A 21033-nucleotide genomic window follows, 5' to 3' on the forward strand; every position below is an offset into this window, starting at 1 on the left:
TGGAAGGGCATCCAGGGCATGACCTGGCCCCAGTTGCTGCCCCAGTTGCACCAGCTTAAGGTCACCTGGCCCAATCCGGACGTCCTCATCATGCATCTGGGTGGCAACGACCTGAGTACTGACAGCCCCACAGACCTTTTGGCTTCTGTCAAGAAGGACTTGACTTCCATGAGGAGCATCTTTCCACAGTGTGTCCTTGTTTGGTCCAACATCCTCCCTCGGAGGGTCTGGCGCCACTCAGCCGACAGCCATGAAGTTGACTTAGTTCGAACCACAGTGAACCGCAGAATCCACAACGTTATTGTAGAGCTGGGAGGCACCTCCCTGGCGCATGACAACATCCGATGCGGCACAAACACGGGCCTGTACCGGGCTGACGGTGTCCATTTGTCGCCAAAAGGCCTCGATGTGTTCAATCTGAATCTGCAGGACTTCCTGGAGAAGTGGGAGATGGAGGCGAACAAGCCCTCCGAGTCCACTTAGAAGGTCTCCATGGTTTTCTGTTAGAACCCATTTCCCACTGTTGCCAGGCTGTTGTATTCTTTCCTGTAACGTGTAGCCATGTGTAGTTTTAGCTCTACATGCAGAATCCTCATAAATGTTTGACTGAAAATAATAAATATCAATTTATCTACTCCGCCATCTCCATCTCCTTTACTTCAATGAAAAGTGTCAGAACTGGCATTTCTGAATGGAAGTTTTGTTAGTGCAGTTCGTATTGATGAATGGATAACACACACTTGCCAGTGTTTGAGGAATATATGATTGAAATAAAATTGTGTTTCAGTATGTGTGTATTTTGTCATTTACTTGTTCCTTTGTTTGCTCTTCGTCTGACCCAAATTAAATGTTTCTTTGACTGCTTCTGTTTAGTGGTGGGCTACAGCAGAGGTCAATGAGGTCACAGCGACTGTTGGTTTGTCCATCAGGCCAACAGTCATTATTTAATTGAAGAAATTCAGGGGATTCACAGAACTTGTTGCCAGAGTAACTGCCTCAGTGTAAGTTTTTCTCTTTCTGGAGCAGAAACCCTGAGTTTTTCGCACCTCAAGGTTAAACCATAGTTCACCCTCACATGGATGGAAGGTTGGTTTGAAGCTTTTAAGTCCATAAAACACTGCATACTCACCCGTTCGTATTGCAATCACTCCCCAAACGCGTCAACAAAGCATCAACGTTTTTCAAAACAACACAGGACTCTTGGTTTATTTGGAGTGAATTGGTGGAGGTATTTGAAGGTTTATCGTTTTTTTTAGCATATTTATGGAAATTACCTCAAATTTTGTGAAGATTGTTGCAAACCCTTGGAAACTCCAGCAGTGTCTTGTGGACTAAAACTCAACCTACTCGGCTTTACCAAACCTGCTTTCCATCAAATCTGTTTGTCGCATTGTATTTACTGACTCTCAAATCAGGGGCAGGTGTGGTCGTGTAAAAACTAGGCTGGTACCTGCAGCCTAGTTGGTGAACCAGGCAACTCAGACTCAACTTTTCTTGTCCAGTGCTGGAGCAGAACTGATGTTTCCAGCTCTCAGTAAACTCAATTCCATGGGTCATGAAGAGAACAACTGGTGAGCACCTGAAATGTATTTTACTGGGTTTGTGAAAATCTGTTAATGTTTTCATCTCATCACATTCACATGAACAGAAATGTATTGAAGACCCAATGAAGCCGTCACCCGAGATAAGACCATGCTGAGGAAATGGCATCTTCTGATCTCGTGTCATTGCTGAAGCGTGTTGGCATGTCTGCACCTTCACCATCTAACCCAAGTCCGACCAGTGTTGTAGCATTCGGAGTCCCTACCACAGCAACACTGCAGGATCGCTGGACGACAGAGCTGTAGATGTCGCAGGTCATTTTGTTGGCTTTGCATATTTACGAAGGAAAAAGTCAAACTGCAGCAGCAACATGTCAAATGCTTTCAGGTGAATTCTGGATGGAACGGCCAACGTAGAATGTGGTGTGATGATGTGGCTGTGGATTGAGGTAAGCGGGGTTGCAATATGAAGCACGTAAACAAGAATATGATGAAATGTTGTAGAAGTAACTTGTGAGCACCTTCATTGGGTTCTTAGTGGGATCATGGGACTCTTTCAGTCAATGGAAATGTGGTTGTGTGTATGGTGACGCAGAAGGGGAGGAGACAGGCGTCATAATAGCTTGTGTCGCGTTTCTATGGAGGAGAGGAGAGTGGAGTAGAGGGGGTTCCTGCCTGTGTGCACCACACCAAGTGGTTGTGGTGCCGTTTCTGGGGGGTTGTGGGTTTTTAAAGGTATAATTGGCTGCATGAAACTGCGTTTATAAGTTCTAATGTGTGGAGTCGCTCGCGTACCGATGTTCGGTTTTTACGTTTAAATGTATTTCTAACATGTAATTCTGCCTTTGTTCAGTTTAACTGAACATGAAAATAATCCCCAAACCAGCTTTATAAATGGCAGCAAATTGTAATGTATGACAAAGACAGTATAATTTACAATCTGAAGACACTTCTATGGGGCCACCACAATAGCAAGAGAAATGTAGATGCATGATCAGACTTGTGAGGCATGATCTAATCTGGGAATGTGTTCAGAATCGCTTCAGAATGGAGAAACTGAATTTCAGTTCTGTCTTGTTGCACTGTTGAATACGGGTTGAGGTCCTTGACATGAGCAGAACGCACATTCATCCCAGTCATGTAATCTTGGTTTGTGGCGATGCTAAAATATTATTTTTCCCTGAATTGTGCTTGACAACATGCAGCAGTAGCAAAAGCAGGCGTTATTTTTTTGTACTGCACTGTATCATACATCAGGTGAGTGAGTGTAGGTTTGGGGATTTTAAGAGACATGCAGGACAAAACCTAGGTTAATTGAACGCATATTTAATTCATCTACAGGAGGCCCTCTGTGCCAAGACACTCAACTTTAGCCAGGTTATGGATTTGGTGACGAAAGTAACAAATCTCATCCAAGGTGGAAACAGATCCCTCAGTCACAGGAGATTCATGGCCTTTTTGGAGGAAGTGAAGGGAAGTGTCTGGAGCGGGTTTTTTGCACTGCACTCTGAAATCCCAGCGTTTTTGGAGGACAGCGTTCGTGGTGATGTAAGGACTTACCTCAAGAAGCTCAAAGACACTGTTGCTTCACATCTGAACAACCTGAACACAAAGTTGCAGGGGCGAGACCAAACTGTGTGACCTGTATGCACACACGACTGCCTTTCAGCGCAAACTAGACCTGTTCAAAGAGGGATTATCATCCCAACCTCTGATTTTGACAGACTGTCCCGCTTGTGAGGAGACGCAAAAAAATGTAATTCAATGTGAAAAGTTACTTCACAAATACACAATGCAGTTTAAGCATTGTTTCCAAGATTTTCACGCGTCGCCGCCTCAGATAACGCACTTCGTGGACCCCCTCTCCGCAGCTGTCAGTGAGCAACCTCCAGAGTTGCAGCTGGAACTGCGACCTGCAGTCACATCCGTTTTTTCAAGCGAGGCGCACTGAGAAGGGAATTTCCTTTTGGAGTCTGCTTCCACAGTCCTGTTGTCCACACCTCAGAGAGTTTGCACTCAGTGACCAGTACGTTTGGGAGCAGGAATATTTGTGAGAGCAGTTTTTCAGCAATGAAGCACATCAAGTCAAAAGAGAGAAACGGGCTCACGGAGACGCACTTTTCATCTCGTGCAGATTGGACGCACAAAGACTGACTTTGATATCCAGGCAATTGTGCACCAGCAGGCAAAGGCACAAGTTTCTCATTAAAAGACAACTACAGTCGGCCCACTACTAATAGTGGTGCGGGTATTCAGGGAAAATGTTTAAAAAAAAAAAAAGTGTAGTGTAAAAATGCACAAAAAAGTTCTTCCAATTAAAGTTGGTGTGCTGTTCTGCAGCTGTCGGCCATCTTGGAGGTATGTCTTATTTTCATGAGGGACCTTTGCACTGGGAAAAAAACCCAAGTGGTTATTTTTTGTTAGCTTCACACCTTTTGTCTTCCTATTTATCAAAGAGGAGTACAACTTTTATACATGCATTGGAGCATGAAAATATGAAGTTACCGCACTGTACATTGGGTCAATAAACATACATTGTACAAACATGGAAATTGACAGTTTTATCATATCTGGTGAAGTGTGCGGTCTTACGTGGGCCCCCCAGCATTAAAGGTGCCCATCCCTGATGTACTTGGATGAGGACCAGTTTGCATTGCTTGACATTCGCGTCAGATCATCTCCACAAGATCATGTGAGGTTGTCCTGGTCTGCAGTGGTCAGTAGCGACCAGAGAGGTCCATGGAAGGACGACAGGTGAACAGGTGACAGGGTCACGGACACCTGAGGCTCACTGATGGGTGTAGAGAAAAGGTGGGACTGTTCCCACAGAGGAGCTGCTGGCTGTGCCAGGGCTGCCATCACAGGCGACGGGCCACAGCCTGTTGCTACCATATGAACACATGAAAGCCACCAATCACAGCTGCTGCTCATGTTGAGGTGATAGGTGTTTGATCGGTCTCCTTCTCAGGCTCTGACTCAGGAGTTGTTCAGGAAAAAAGCTTTGCAAGTTGTAAAAGGACCGTTTTGATAGATGTTTTGTTGCAGCTCTGACTTTGGTTCTATTTAACGGGTGAAACTGGTCCAATGAAGCGTTGATCGTTTTTGGTTCATCTCATTCCAAATATTTCATACTTTCTTGACTTTGTAAAGATGCTGACGTACAAACAAAAATTAACTCTTCAACAACAAATTGCAACTTCTGTAATTTTGATAGAATTGAAGATCACGTTTGATATTTGTTTTTGCGGGGGGGCCTGACAAGAAATGACTGTACTTCTTTGTCACAGTGATGTTTTAGGATTCAATTTTACAAGACTTTATGGGCAACTTTTTCGCCAGATAGTTCCAGTAAATTCCATGGTCATTTCGTTACAGTGCAGGGAGCAGCGGCGACTGCCTTCAATGTGCTGAGTCCAGGCAGGACAGTGTTCCAGTCCCGCCAACAGCTGACAACCTGAGGAAAGGGGGTTTGACCAACACTGAGGCTCACACAGGTGGAGGAGGGAATGAACTGGCAGACGAATGAGCGGAGAAAGCAACAGAGGAGCTTGATCCAGAGATGGATCTTAAACGTAGCAGAGCAGAAATCCAGAGTGTAGCTGAAGTTAAGCGAAATGGAGAGGTTGATGCGATCATGAGCAGTCTGGGAGGCGCCTGTATGGAACTCAGAGTAAAGTGGGAAAGAAGAGGAGGAAGCAGGACGAGGACGTGGAGGCGCACACAGGGTTACACACAACTTTATTTATGCTGACACAGCAGGTCAATGGTGCGCGTGAACGTCTCAATAGTCAGGACACGTGGAGCAGGCCAGCACGGGTTCTCCTCCATCCCATCGAGACACACAAAGAAAGACTAAACAACTCCATGACAACCAGGTGACATGAAATCTACATGAAATACTGCCAAGAGAATCTGTGAAATTTCTTTCCTTTTTATGATTTCTTTTTGAAGAATACTGGGTTACGGCAAAGACTCCAGGTGAGTGGAGGTTGACCGCCGAATCCACACTCCAGTCCAGTTGGTGGCGGTAATGCAACGAAAGCTGGTTGCCAACCACCATTCGAAGAGCAAGAGGAGAAGGAGAAGCTCGTCGTTTGTTTCTCTTTCTTCAGCCGTCACCGCGGAGCGTCGTTCCACGTCAAAACGGCTGCACGTCTCGGTTCGGGTTCTGCGTCGATAAACGCCGTCACCGTTGCCCGGTGGACGCGGGGATCCCGACAATCTCCGCAGGGAGGATGTACCGCGGCCGGCCTCCGCCGAGAGGAGGCTACCCGCTGCCTTTCGACGGCCGAGGCCCACCGCCTCCGAGGCCTTACCCAGCACCGGGCCACAGAGACGACCGGAACCGGCCCAGACCTCCGTACCATCCTGGCTACCACGACCACGGGCCCCCGGACTACCGACGTTCCCCGCCGAGAAGGAGGTACCCTTCCCCCGGGCCAGGAGGCCACCGCGGTGGGGAGTACTGGCCCGGAGCTCCGGCCAGAGAGGTGCGGGAACCAGTTTAGTTAAAGTCCCACAGCTTTTTAGGTTCGACACGCTTTAAGCTTCGACTATGAACTTGAAACAACGGAGATGTTGACGAACTGAGGCACGTGGTCGCGACACTTTTCCCTTTGAACGTTATACTCAATAAATGAACGTAAAATCACGTGGTTCTGTTGCTGTAATTGGATTCGAGATTGAAAAGATGATTCATGTTTACATGTGAATAAAGCTAAGAAGTAAAGAGTTGGGTCACGTGGTACAGAGGAGTTTACCATGGCAACCTCTACCTAACCATTCATGGTTCTTTGCAGACACTCAAAACTCGCCGATGACCTCACATTTCTTGGGCAGGTGTGGGATTGAAGCCACCATTGACCCAACACGCTGCCATCCCGGACACTGGTGTCCCAACTCAGTGGCATCCCACGTGCTGGCGTCACAACCCACACCGTTCTCCTCCTACCATTTTTAAACTCTTTGTATTTTGTTGCAGAGTTCTCCATCACCTTGCAGAACGGTTCCCCTCGACCACAACCTGGTCATCACTGTTGGTAACGAGCTGACAGGGCCATCTGGCTCCACCCCTTCCCGACATCATGACAGGTAAACACACCAACTTCCCCCTGGACAGGTCACCAGTCCATGGCAGGGCCAACACATAGAGACAGACAACCATTGGCTCTCCCAGCCACGCCTACGGTCAATTTAGAGTCTGGATTAACCTGGTCCCTCTTGATGTCTTTGGACTGTGGAGGAAGCTGGAGTACCAGAGAGAACCCAGCAGGAACAGGGAGAACATGGAGACTCACCCAGAAAGACCCCGTGCTGCAGCCGGGGCTCCACCCACAACCTTCTTGCTGGGGGCCGCAGGGAGGACCACTGCTCCACCCACAACCTTCTTGATGGGGGCCACAGGGAGGACCACTGCTCCACCCATAACCTTCTTGCTGGGGGGCCACAGGAAGGACCACTGCTCCACCCACAACCTTCTTGATGGGGGCCACAGGGAGGACCACTGCTCCACCCACAACCTTCTTGCTGGGGGGCCACAGGAAGGACCACTGCTCCACCCACAACCTTCTTGCTGGGGGGCCACAGGAAGGACCACTGCTCCACCCACAACCTTCTTGATGGGGGCCACAGGGAGGACCACTGCTCCACCCACAACCTTCTTGCTGGGGGGCCACAGGAAGGACCACTGCTCCACCCACAACCTTCTTGCTGGGGGGCCACAGGAAGGACCACTGCTCCACCCACAACCTTCTTGATGGGGGCCACAGGGAGGACCACTGCTCCACCGGGCTGTCCATAGATCCTCACATTTAGAGGCTAAATCAGTTCTTCAACATGATTTACTGGCTAAAGTAACAAAATGCGGTAGTTCTGTCAGACCTGGAGAACAAACTCTGAGTTATAGAACCTGTATTAACAACATGACGTGTACTCATGAAAAATACTTTGATCTGAACTGGATACTTGTTTCACGGGTATCTGGCTCCTCACCAATGTATACCATCAGGTCATTATACCACAACATTCCATCACAGTCAAGGATTCACCAAAGGTCCAGTTTGGGCTGAACTTCTTACACAGAGCTTCATGAAAGAAGACTCGATAGAGCAGCGATCCAGGATGAAGGTTCCAGGAGACTTGATGCCGATGAGCTAGAACTACCCAATAAATTCCATCCATCCATCGTCATCTTCCGCTTATTCCTATTCAGGGTCGCGGGGGGGCTGGAGCCTATCCCAGCGTCAACGGGCGAGAGGCGGGGTTCACCCTGGACGGGTCGCCCGTCCAAATAAATTCATCAACAACAATTTATGTGACAGAATCTGTTTTCATCTCTTCTACAGAGTCCCCCACCACCACTCTGAATATGAACATGGTCGCAGCCGGGGGCGGAGCCACCCACACAGCCACAGTCATAGTCCGGACCGCCGCCGGGCCAAGAGTCGTTGCCGCAGCAAGAGCCACAGCTCTAGTCCAGACCGGAGCCGGGCCAAGAGTCGTTGCCGCAGCAAGAGCCACAGCTGTAGTCCAGACCGGAGCCGGGCCAAGAGTCATGGCCGCAGCAAGAGCCACAGCAGGGACCAGAGCCGAAATAAGAGCCCGCCCTGCAGCCAGAGCTGCAGTCCAGACCGGAGCCGGGCCAAGAGCCGGGGGCGCAACCAGAGTCGTAGCCCAGACCGGAGCCGGGCCAAGAGCCGGGGGCGCAACCAGAGTCGTAGCCCAGACCGGAGCCGGGCCAAGAGCCGGGGGCGCAACCAGAGTCGTAGCTCAGACCGGAGCCGGGCCAAGAGCCGGGGGCGCAGTAAGAGTCGTTTCCAGAGTAAGTCCAGATCAAGGTCAAGGTCCAGAAGGCGAAGCCGAGGTCAGACCCACAGTAGGGCAGCTAGCCATGCACGCAGTAAGAGCAGGAAGAGGAGTTGCAGTTCCAGCTCCAGCAGCTGTAGTTCAGACGACACTCGAGACAAATCCAGTAGGGAGTTTGGTGAACTTCAGAATGCTCGACGCCGGAAGGAACTGGAGGAGCTGCTGAGTCTTCCGACTAAGTCCATCCTGAAGAGACGCAACGACTCGGACGACTCGCCGTCGCTCAGGGTAGGTAACTGACGGCAAACTTACAGTGGGTGTCCGAGGGGAATGGCAGTCACACCATCCGTTGCCCAACTGAAGGAGGTACAAATCAAGGATTCTAAAATGCTCTGCTGACGCTTCAGTTGTCTCCTGTCAGAAGTGTTGCTGCTGTCTTGAAGAAACCCTTGATGAGTGTTTGCTGGCAGGCCAGAAATGTCTGATGTGATGGTAGTTTGACCGTTTGATAGTCGTTTAGAGCTTTTGGCAGTTTCCTTGGGTTTAATATTGGAATCACAAAACACAGATAACAAAACTGTCCAACCGCATCCCTGTGGTGCTGCTGCCCTCTGCTGGCCTGTGACAGAAACCTGCTTTAAGGACTTTAGGGGTGCGCTGAGCACTGACCACTGTGTCTATGGAAGGTTCCTGTTACCATGGAACATTGTTCACGGATTTGAATATTCTTGACAGCACAGTCGTAAAGTAGAGGGATGAGGAACAATCAGAAACTGACCCTATTGATTTAATCACCAGTTTAGAATATTTATCATCAAATTTTATACACAGAGGCAATGAACAGTCAGCTCAGAACAACCATGGGGTGTCGTCCACCTAGAAGATATAAAGACAACCACACTTCTGTCACGGTCTCACACTGGACGCCAGCTGTCGATCACCCTTCATCACTGGCCTGGTGTGGACAGTGGTCTGTGGTGTCGTGTCTTCTCCAATACAACTAGTAAATAACAACTTTATCTTTCACTCACCTGTTGAACTGCCAGACATACGTAATTTTGGGAAACTGGTACCAAAGCTGCTGATATTATTGCAGCTGATTCTTGTTTTATTTTCAAATTTATTGTTCAGCACAGCAATCTGTCAGGGTGTCAGCCAATCAGAACAGTTCCTCGCTCATCTGTTCTGTGTTCCAGAGCATTGACTCTCCCAGAGCGGCAGACGGTTCCAACATTTCTCACGTGGCTGACCAGCTGCTCCTGGCCGTTAAAGGCATGGAGCCTCACATGGTGGCGTCCATTCTTTCAGAGCTGCGGTCCGATCCTCAGATGGTGCAGCGTGCCAGCTTAAACACAGAGATCAACGAGATCCTGAACATGCTGGGCCCAATGGCAGCATCCGGGGTAGCAAAGGCCCATGAGAAGGTGATGGATGACATCGATGATGAGGAGAGGTTCCTGTATGGAGACCCGGATGAGCCGAAACCTCAAACCCTGTCTGAACCAGTCGCACATCACGGGCTTGATATGTATGGAGATGTGACTGAGGAGGTGCTGTACGGCGATTATCCACCACAGGCATACAGCTTCCCTCCTACAGCAGAGCATCACCTTCAAGCCCCTCCCACCACAAATGAGGTTGATACAAGGTATGCGAGCCCGCCTGCTGTCAGGCCTGACCAGAACATTTCTGCCCACGTCCCAAACACCTTCCCACCAGGAACAGAGCCACTGGAGGAGGGCGAGCGTCAGGCACTGGAGGAGTACGAGAAGATCCAGGACCTGCTAAAAACCATAGGCCTTGACCTTGGTGTGGCTGAGATTGGCAAAATGGCCGCCAGGACCAAGGAGCGGTTGCACGGAAGCAAGCCGCCGCCCAAAACGCCCACACGCCACAGACGGTACTCATCGGATAGCTCAAATGGCAGACGGGGACACAGGAGGCGCGGCCGAAGCAGCAGCAGCAGCAGCAGCAGCAGCAGCAGGAGTGGCAGCCATGAGCGCATGGCCAGCTGGAGCAGCGAAGACAGCCACAGGAAGAGCGAAGCTGCCAAATCCCACACAGACACGGCGCAGCCCAACAGAGCCCCGCCCACTCTCAAAGAGCCACTGCCACAAACCCCAGCCCCCAACAGCATCCCCCCACATGCTGGGGTACCCATTCCCACTTACCCGCCCCCCCAGGTCCACAACATGATGGCACCCAGCTATCCGCCTCCGGGCTACAGCCAGTATGGGAACTACCTGCCTTACATGCAACAGCAATGGCCACCCATGTACCCGCCCCCTAGCATGACCCTGCCCCCTCCCACTGGCACAGGCAAATTCCCCCCCATTCTGCCCTACAAACAACCCTTCAACCAACAGACCCCCCAGCTTGAGGTCAAAGGTCAGTGAGAACTTAAAGATTGGTCAGCAGCTCCAACAGGAGGCGTCAATGTGTTTCCAAAAAAATGTTCTCTCATGTCTGAGACGAACTGATTGATCTGTGAATTGACGCATTAACTGATGGATGGCTGGTTTGTCTCTAGCTGTGGGGGCAAATTCTCAGGACGCAGCGACAGGAAAGGCAACTGTGAGGGACACAAGAGTGTCAGAGGAGAAGAACAACGAGAGCCAGAAGCAGAAGGTTTGTGATGAGAAGGTGATGACAACATCTTGTCTACTGTCGTTTGAGGTGTCAATGACAGCTGTCTGCTTGTGTTTTGAGGTTCTGGAGGAACGTGAAAAGCTGAAACATGAGCGAGAGCTGCGCATGAAGAAGAAGGAGTATCTTATGAAAGAGCTGGAGCGACTCCGAAAGCAGCAAGGTTCCTGAGCACACCAGCACTCATACCACTGTTGAGCTTCCTCTGTATATTTATTTGGTAGCTTGTAGTGTACCACATAGTTCTTTGTTAGTTTATATTTTAGTTGGTGGTTGTCATTCTCCTATTAACCTGTGATGCCATCAGGAGAGCTGCTTAGGAAGAAGCGGCGAGAGAAAGACGGCCACAAAGATCCACTGCTGCAGGAGATCAGCCGCCTGCAGGAGGAGGTCATGACTCAGATCTCTGACCTCCGTAAGGAGCACGAGGCAGCCGAGAGGAAGCGTAGTGAGATTGACAAGGTGGCCCTCATTCTGGGCCTGAGCCCGTCCGACCGGCCCCACAGGCCTAGCAAGATGGCTGGTGACCAGGGGGGGGCATCACAGCCACCACCACAGAAGAAGAAACGGGAGCCTGAGAAGAGTCCTGAGAGACAGAAGATGACCAGCAGCTCCACAGCAAACAAGGTACAAACACGGGCAGAGGAGGTCAGATGATGCCATGCCTCTGCTCTGACAAGACGTCCATCGTGACTTGGACGTCTTGTCAGAGCAGAGACGGTGTGTCTGGATGTGTCCCACTCCTGTTAGCAAAAACGGTTAGCGGTCAGGTTCCACATAGATCAACTCAACCACTTGTCTGATATGATGTGGAATTGTGGTGAAAGTCTGATTATAAACACAAAAAGCAAAGTTCACAGTTGCAACTCCATCATATCTGGCAAGTCCTGTTGTCATGGTCACGGTATTAAGTCAGTGGATGGTGTCATTGCCTGTGCGTCATCTCAGTTGAAGTTACGATGTTTAAGAAAACAGCTGAGCTTTATGAGTTCATTTGAGCCCTTTTTCGGTGTCATGACATTGGAAGGGTTGTGTTTGTGCGTTAACATGGTAGCTAGGGACCTCATGAGGTTTAGTTTATCAGTCTGGTGTGGTGTACAGACACTTCCTGCTTCACTGGTCAACTGTCCTGGTGTTCCTGTCATACAAAAAACCCTGAAGATAGATCGACATGAACCGGTTTCAGTAAATGCACTGTGGGTGGATGCGGGCATACCTAAGAAAAAGGCCAGCAGCTCACGAGAGGCAAATGACTGACACCAAACAAGAAGAAAGTCTCATTTTGTGAGCAGCTACAGTGACCTACTGAGTGTCAGAACATGTGCCGTCGTAGGGTGGACACCTCTGGTCACATCGTAACCCTGCTGGTGTGAAACGGGAAGGTCGTTCAGTTCAGCCTCAAACTGAACCTTTAAACACTAAAATATTTAAGTAGGAAAAAAGAAGAAAGAAACAGTTGGAGACTGTTACTGAAGGTAGTCTAAGTTTATGAAGACACGTATTCACACTCTGGGCGTTTACATGCATCCCCTTCTTACTTTCCAAAGCGTTGTTTACGGTGTGGAATGCAGCTACGAGGCATAGCCATCATTGTGGTGGTCAGCTCTTTAAGCTCTTCTTCAACACGGTAGGTTTTCATCTCTGTGAATATGAACATGATTTCTCAGTGACAGGCACGTCTCAGTTCCTTTCACTGGTAGCAGCAGTCCATCAACAATTCTAGTCTGCTACTGGAGTGTTCGTCCCATCATAAAATAGAATCGGTGAGAAAATATAACACTTTTTCACTATTTTCTAGTCAAATGCCACTGCTCTATAGCTCATGTGACTCGTGAACACAAAGCTGGCTTTCGGCATCTGTGATGAAGTCTTGGACAAACATGATAAAATTTTAGTTTCAACATGTAACTTTGTAAAAGCGAGACGGCGTAATCTCACTAATTTGCACTAGCGTCTTGGAGGCTGGAAGATACTGCAGGTAAGAAAATTTTGTTTTCACATTTTGCTGAGTTTCAAATCCAAATTACTTCTTGTGTCATTGTTTCTGTTGGACTGAATCCATGTTGACTCTCCTCCATGTTTGTTTCATAGCAGACCTTCTCAGTCCCACCGCCAGTGTCAAGAGCATCTCCAGATAAACCCCCCACCATCGCTCCTGCCCCACTTCAGACTCTGCCGCTGGAGCCATTTGAGTACTATGATGCTGGAAACCACTGGTGCAAAAACTGTAACCTCACATCTGGCTCCATGTTTGATTTTTTCACGCACTTGCACAGCAAACTGCACCGCAAGGTTGGTTCCTCTTTACCTGCAATACCTCTAGATTCACAAAGGGAAAGTGGCAGTAACAGCTGGTCATTAGACACACACAGAAGTCACATCACCTTGCTGCAAAAAGTGAGATTCTGTGCTAAAACTCTTAGGATTGGGAGCCTGTGTGGTGCTGTAAGCATGGTGATGAGCACACTGGCGACCCTTTTCCAACTCCAGTGACTCATCAGTTGACTTGATGTGTTCCTGTATTTGAAGAAACCCACATTACATCAGTTAGTTGAGTCTGTCGGCAGAACTGTGAAAACAGCAGTGCTGAAAATTTGTAACGCTTCTCAGTACATCAGCTGATGAGTCAGAGGTGTTTTATAGCCGTTCGTGCTGCGTTTCCTCATTGACTCTAGCAGTGTCTTCAGTTTCACTCCATTTGTGCGCATTCCAGTTGGTCATCTTCATACATTTTGATGGTGTTTGTCATCACACGGGTCCTTTCTACTGCACAGACACTGGACCCGTACGACCGACCCTGGGCTTCCACTCCCACCAAGATCAAGAACATGCTGTCAGAAGAGAAGCTGACAAAACCTGCCAAAGGTTGGTGTGTTGCAAATTCAGGCTTTTCTCGAGTTGTTTCACAGCTGTGTTTGTCTCAGATGATCCTGGTGTCCGAGCCGCTGAAATTTGTTAGCCATCTTCTGCTTCCAGGTGTCTCTCAGTCTGGATCTCACTGTGTCTTAATGAAAACTGTACTAACGAAGTGACAAAGACACGAAGCACAGAGGAGATCCTGTCCACACCTCTGCTGTCAATTCATTCCTTGTTTCATTTCACCCTCAAGTGCCAACTTGTATCTATCAATATCTTATAACCCTCCTGTCATGACAGGTGCCTCCAACCGAGGCAACCATCAGGTAAAAAAACATTGACCCCTTAGTTTTATCACCACCTAGTGGACTGATTGTGTTGCTGTGTTTTACTGCAGGTTCAGAGTTCCTGCTACCCATCAGAGGGTTCTTCTGTCTGCTGTGTAAAGAGTTTTATGGGGATGCCATCTGTGCTGAAGAGCATGTGACCACACACACTCACAATGAGAACTATAAGGTATTCAACGCTGCCGTCGCAGGTTGAAGAAGTGAAACTGTTTACATTGCTGTTCTTGAGTCCCAGTATATTTTTGTCTCTAATTCAATACTAACAGGATGAATAAAATTGTCTTTCTCTCACCACAAAACTCTGGAGAAAAAGATACATTTACACTTCATTCAGCTCCCTGCTTTGGTTGACTCACAGCTTTCATCGTGTGGTTGCTAATGGCTTTCAAAGGAAAAGCTGTTGGACACGACCTGCTCGGTAGACAACAGACATCCATTGTTTTGCTATTCTGACTTTGCAAGTTGTCTCTTATTAGTTATTATTCTTGTTCATAGGTTTGATTTGATGGTTATTTTTTATGCTTTTTTTATTTCAAATCACAATGGTCACAGGATTTCCACCTAAATTATGCATGCAGACCAAACCAAAAGGCAGATTTCAGTTAAATTTAATTGCAATTAAATTGATCAGAATAAAGACATAACGGCAATGTGTTGTCCGTCTCGTCGTAGCACAATTGTTTCAGTAAAAAAAAAGTGAAGCATTTGATTTTTGTACTGCGGAACAAAATCGCACATTCGTGTGACTCCACCTAGCAATCAGCTGCTTGCTGGAGGTCAGCTGATCCATCACAGGATCGCCAACTGCACACACGTGCTTACTTTCTTGCAGCATTGAAGTTCATCAGTTCTTGACTGTGAGTACAGACACATTTAAAAAACTAGGAGATCTATACGTCTAAAGTAAGAAGCGAAGGAACAAAAATCTTAATCAGACACTTCCACCACCAAGATGGACCTGTGAAGAGGCTAGCAGAGCTAAAGCTAGCAAGAGAGTAGAGCTAATCTGCTGCTACCTTCATGGTTAGTAGATAACATGTTGAAAACACCACACTTCATTTTAATTTGAGGGTTGTAACTGTATATCTTTAAAAAAAATATAAAGAATAGTATTACTGTAAATAAACGACATCAGGTTTGCCGATGCTCATCATTTCGCTGGAGGTAGATGTGCAGCAGACAGATTGTAGTTCTACAAGCTCTGGGAGGCCTCATTTGTTGCTGATGAGATTTTAAGTTTTTGTGTCAGACAGAAATTGCATTCATGACATCCCTCTCTCACCTTTCTGTCACCACCAGAAACAAATGTATGAGAATCCACTGTATGAACAGAGGAGGAACCTGGACCGGCAGGCCGGACTGGCCTCAGACACCAGTGGAAAGAAACGCAAACACGAAGACGAGGAGAAAGGCAGTAAAGATAAGGAGGAAAAAAACAAACACAAAAAGGAGAAAAAGGACAAAGAGAGAAAGAAGGAAGAGGATGATGGGCTTAAAGAGGAAAAGCCTAAATTTAAAAAAGAGGAAGAGGAGGAGATGCCAAAATTGAGTAAGAAAGAAGAGAGTCCTTGTACCAACAAGAAAGGCGAGGATGGAAAATATAAATACAAAGAGGACGAAAAATATCGTTACAGCAGAGAGGAAGATAGTCGTCACCGGTACAGTCGAGAGGAAGATGGCAAATATGACACCCGGCCTAGATATGGCCTCATGGAAGACAGTGACAAATATAGAATTGGTAAATATTCTGATTCCAGATCCAAATATGATCGGGACAGAGGTGAAGGAGATGCTAAGGCTGACAAGGAAGCTTCTAAAAACCCTGAGCTGGAGAAACCAGTACTCAACAAGCAGCCTGAACCCCCACCGAAGCCCTACGACCCGCCCAAAGTGCTCTGTGGACCCAGTCCAGCCATGAGAGCTAAGCTCCGCAAGCAGAGCTTGGAAGCTGGAAAACCAGCACCTGCAACCACATCAGCTTCATTTGGAAAATTTACATGGAAGAAGAGGGAGAATGTGCTGGCAAAGGAAGCCCAGAAGATCGCTGCAGACTTCATCAAGGATGACGAAGCCGCTGTGAAGGACAAGCCAATGTCGGCAGAGGATTCTTTTGCCAAGTCGGTGGCTTTTGCTAAGGAGATAGCACAGAAGTTGTCAGGCCAGAGCAGCGTGACTCCACCCTGGGTGTCCAATGGCGGCAGTCAAGGAAGAATCCGGCCCAACCTACCTGCGCCTGCTGCAGTCTTGAGAAAAACTGCCATGATGGGGAAACCTGCACCTCTGAATACTTTCCTCTCTATGAGATCCCAGAAATCAGGAGTACAAGTGCCACCTCCAAAATACAACCCCATATTCCCCACTCAGAATAACACCCCAGAGGCGATGCACACAACATTGGTCTCAAAACCAGGGATTTTTGGCCCTAGACCCGCACCTCCGGTGACTACTTCTGCTCCACCAGTGTCTACACCTGCTCTCCCCTTGTGTTCATCTGCTCCAATGGGTTCTAGATCTGCTCCTCTGGTGACAACCATTCAGCCAGTAGGGCCTAGACTACCTCCACCAGTGTCCATGCCCACACCACTGCATTCTAAACCTACTTCACCTGAGATTACCCTGCCGTCATCTAATGCTGCAATTGATAAATCTGAACAGTCAAAAATGATAAAGATCATGTCTGATGTGGCAGCTCCTGGTGTCCCGGAGAGTGAGCAGACTCAGACGGTGTTTGTCAAGCCTCCACCCTTCATGAACATGGGTGATGCTGGTCAGCGGTCTGAAAAACTGAAGAGTAACCTGGCTGCAGCCAAAGCCAAGGACTTGTTCGATATCTTCTACAGCAGTGGTGGTCGATCCGGTGCATCCTCCTTCAGCAAACCTGTAACAACTGATGACAGAGCCAATGGAAGCAGTAGTAAAAGTCCAGCCCACTCACAATGTAAGATCCAGGCTAAGACCCTGCCCCAGCCTACACCTGAGGATCAGACTGCTCCACCGCCCCAACCAACCAGTTCATCACAGAGTCCACAAACCCAGTCAAGCTCAGATATTCAGATTGAATCAGTGTGGTCCTTGCAGCCAACCCCAGTTTCAACCCCTGAGGGAGCTCTGCGAAAGACTTCACAAACTCGACCAAAACAGATATCAACAGCTCAGTCACAGACTCCAAGTGTACATGAAAACCAGCCCAGACTGGTTCCAGAAGTCCAGTCCAATCCAAAGTCCGATGCCACATCCCACCAGGACACCCAGCCCCCTGTCATTCCAGAGAGTCCCCCCGAATCATCTCCAGCAACTCAACCTGAACTCATGCGAAGTCCTAAAACTAGAGGCAAGGCAACTAGAGGGAGAACCCCTCCCATCTCCCATCCCGTACGACAAACTCGATCCCAAACTAGAAACCAGACCCGGCAGCAGCAGCTTCAGCAGAACCAGTCTGAGTTAGAACCTGGGCCGGCTGCAGGAAACTCTGACCCAACAGCTTCAGACCAGAAGGGCCTGGATATGTTGGACCAGTGCTCTGGGTCACATCTGGAGGATGGGACACCCAGTGAGGATGACCCCAAAATGATGGAGATCACTCCTGAAACACTTGGCCTCCCATCTGACATGACCTCCCTGGATTTTGATTATGATTTTAACTTTGAGTAGCTGAGAATCCAGGCGGTGAGAAGATGACAGTCTTTTACAAACACTGACTCCATCTGAAAGTGGTGCGAGACGCTCAGGGTGATTGATTTGAAACTGAAGGACCAGTTCAATGTTTTGGTAAATCCTCTTGTTTTCAGTCTTCCTAGAAGTCTGAAATGAAAAATTAACGCTCTCGTTTCATCTCTTGTTCAGTACAAAGAAGACATAATCTTTTACAAATCTCAAAAATAACCCTCGCGGGGCGATAACCTACAACCAATTAGAATTGCTTCCCAGCAGTGCTGTCAAAGTGGGAATCTTGCACCTCGCTGTCTGTATCATAGAGCACCGACAGCCTAGTGGAGCAGATCCTGCCCGTCTGACTGGCATTTAGGGGAATAACAGCCCTGAATCACTTTGCATGAAAAGGACTGTTGGATCGGCTCATTTCAAACAATGATGCCTTCAAGTTTTCACATCAGCCGCCTGTTGCAGATCGGCATGCTGTAAAAAATGTACTGGCACTGTTGTAACGAAAGGTCGTTTTAATGGTAGTACAGCAGAATCTCTGGGAGAAATGATATGAATGCTGCTGAGCTCCGCGGCTCCCAGCGACACAGGACAGGGATCAATCAGCAGCAGTTCATCTTAACTGCTGCCACTGTTAGCATTAGCAGGGTTGCTATCTCTCAGCATTTCTTTGAAGAGGTGCCAACATGTGTTTTTCCCGATGTTTCGGTGTTAGTAGTCAGTGTCATTTGGTATCAGCTTTCAATTAACAAATGAATAAACCTTTTCTTATGTCTCCTCCACTCCAACGTCCTACAGTCCCCTGGATTCGTCTGTGTCTTGTTTCCAGTCCTGTTGATTGTGTCTGTTGTTTGCAGCTGTCAGCTTCCATACTGTTGCATTCAGGAACCCGTTGTAAATCCAACACGCATCAACAAAAAGAAGCTAAAGCAACGAATGTGTCCATTATTGAAGAGGTGGTTTGACTCCATCCTGTATTTAATTCCTGATATTTAGTGAGGGGAGACTGTAACGTTCAGTTTGGCTTCATTGGGACAAATGATCTCCATGAGGATCTGTTAACCAGCCATGTGGCGGATTCCTTCTGAAAACTTTGGTTTCCATTTTAAAACAAAACGTGAGCTGGTTCGTCAGGTCCAAACCACTGAAGGTGATGATGGAAATCTGAGTCTTGTCAGACTGGTGGAAATGGTCCTATTCTTGACTCGGTTCAGGGTCCTGGACTCCACAAAGAGTCCAAAACCTGCTTCTTGAATTCTAAGAGGCATGTGTGGGCTGGTCGTCTGTCACTTTGACCAGTTTGTTGTTTGGCTTTGGCCTTTTCCAAACTTTGAGTTTTTACATAAGTTTGACATGATGCTAGGATGAAACCGACGTCCTTGTCATGTGACTGAGAGAACCGGCCTAATCACCAGAACGCTGGACTGTTCCTTTAAAGTTCTCACAGCTGAAGGTGACTTTCTGCTCACTGTTCACTTGTCTTGTTTTCTGTTCCATGTCAGATTCAGTCTCCTGTTGATTTCTTTCCCTGTAAATGGACGAAGAGGTGTTTAAGATTGAGAGGTGAGAGCTTCAAGAGTTGGTAGAATAAAAAGGTCACGACGGACCAACACTGCTTCCCTGAAGATCCAGGAAGTGATGCTTCTAAAAGGCATCAGGTTTCCTGCCTTCGATGTGTTCATGTGAGTCACCATAGAAACCAACTGCTCATCTTGTAGAACATGTTGCATTCAGTAGTTTTAATAAAGGTGAGAAAAGAAGTAGGTGTGGTGGTTATTGTATATTGATTATTGTTGTACCCACAGGAATTTTTTAAAGATAAAATATGGTTCTTGTGTTCTGCCTTCATGATCACAACATTTTTGATAAGGAAGAATTTAAATTTTCTCCTGGCTTCTCAAAAACCTGGTTTGAATGAGTGACTTGATCTTAGACACTTGCAATCAGTGGTGATCAAAGCTGCGACTCTGGAGAGCCGCGCTGCCTCCAGGCTCCTGTTCAAAGTTGCTCGAGTGTTTTCACGTCCCCGTGATGTCATCAGCCTCGCTGTTGAAGTGCGTCCTCGATGGGATCCCAGGTGGGCAGTGACACATCGCTGTTCACAGCCGCATCCGTCATGTCTCCAAATGTGTCCAGCGCTCCACTTGTGAGCAGAAATTTACAGAATTACAAAATGTAAGAATGTTGAAACTCCCAACACCTCATGATTCTTTCATGGTTCATCCTCTGCCACACGTTGAGACGTCACTGTCAGCAGAGTCCAACTCACCCTCCGTGATGTACCAGTCCTTCATCTATGGCTCTCTAGCTTTATGCTATGCTAGCTTCAAATCTTTGAGTTGCTGCCAGTGAGGATTTCTTTTCATTCATTGTTGACCAATTCCTGATAAGTGCTCCAGTTATCATAGGAGTCATCCAGTTTTCTTGGAAAGGAATCTTATGTGCAAATCTGCCCTCCAACCATGTACAGATGGAAATTAGTCTTCACATGTTTTATTTCCTGTGAATAATCAATGTTCAGTCACATACTGTCCTTTTTCCAATAAACCAAACGACTCTCCTCCCTCCAGTTTTTCTCCTTCAACCCTGTCACCAAAATAAACAGCAAGTCCTGTAAAGATGACATCACAGGAAGACAGGAGCGTTGACGCTTCCAAAGATGTGGGTTCAAGTGGTTTGAGTGATGGAGTCACGAATGTGTCTCGGGGTTGTTCGGCATCTGTAGCAGGTGTAATCAAACTCCTTTTTATATTTGCTGATTGTTTTGTCTTTGGCAAGAGAGAGCGTTCGCCATATTGCTAGCCCACCTTTTCAGAAAGATTATTAAAGACAATCTGGCTGTTTTGTCTCCTGGACAGACAGGAAGGATTCTCTCTCACGCCGTCATGACTGGTCAAGTCAGGTCAGGTTTATTTGTGCGTCACCAAACCCCAACCAAAGTTCTGTCCTGACTCTGTCCAAGTAGAGCAGGTCCAGCACCTCCCTCCTTCAATGAACCTCCACCCAGCAATTCTCCATCAGCAGCACATCCTGCAACAGCAGCCACCAGAACCTTCCTTTACCAGCAGGAAGGTGGAGCAGATCCAGGATCAGTGGGGACGGAGAGAGAGCAGGAGAGCAGGACAGAGACAAAGACAGAGAATGGAGGAAGACAGAGAGACAGAGATAAAGAGAGAGAG

The 21033-nt window shown here is 47.8% G+C and overlaps 1 protein-coding gene across 2 annotated transcripts; it reads left to right on the forward strand.

The window, feature by feature from the left end:
* Positions 1–482: 482 nt before the first annotated feature.
* Positions 483–20387, forward strand: znf318 (zinc finger protein 318). Of its 2 annotated transcripts, none has more exons than XM_086181145.1 (12): positions 483–1990; positions 4917–6031; positions 6523–6632; positions 7886–8633; positions 9542–10733; positions 10876–10973; positions 11055–11154; positions 11299–11618; positions 13083–13283; positions 13766–13856; positions 14245–14363; positions 15494–20387. In XM_086181145.1, exons 2-12 carry the CDS (start codon positions 5777–5779, stop codon positions 17843–17845), a joined length of 5586 nt encoding a protein of 1861 aa, XP_086037271.1. In that variant the 5' UTR covers positions 483–1990; positions 4917–5776; the 3' UTR covers positions 17846–20387. The 2 variants fall into 2 exon arrangements, with proteins under 2 accessions (XP_086037271.1, XP_086037272.1); XM_086181146.1 differs by having other exon boundaries at positions 13086–13283.
* Positions 20388–21033: the final 646 nt, after the last annotated feature.

Source organism: Aulostomus chinensis, chromosome 16, assembly GCF_037954235.1.
Source record: "Aulostomus chinensis isolate RoL2024-O1b breed Wild chromosome 16, RoL_Achi_v1.0, whole genome shotgun sequence".
Lineage (NCBI taxonomy): Eukaryota > Metazoa > Chordata > Actinopteri > Syngnathiformes > Aulostomidae > Aulostomus > Aulostomus chinensis.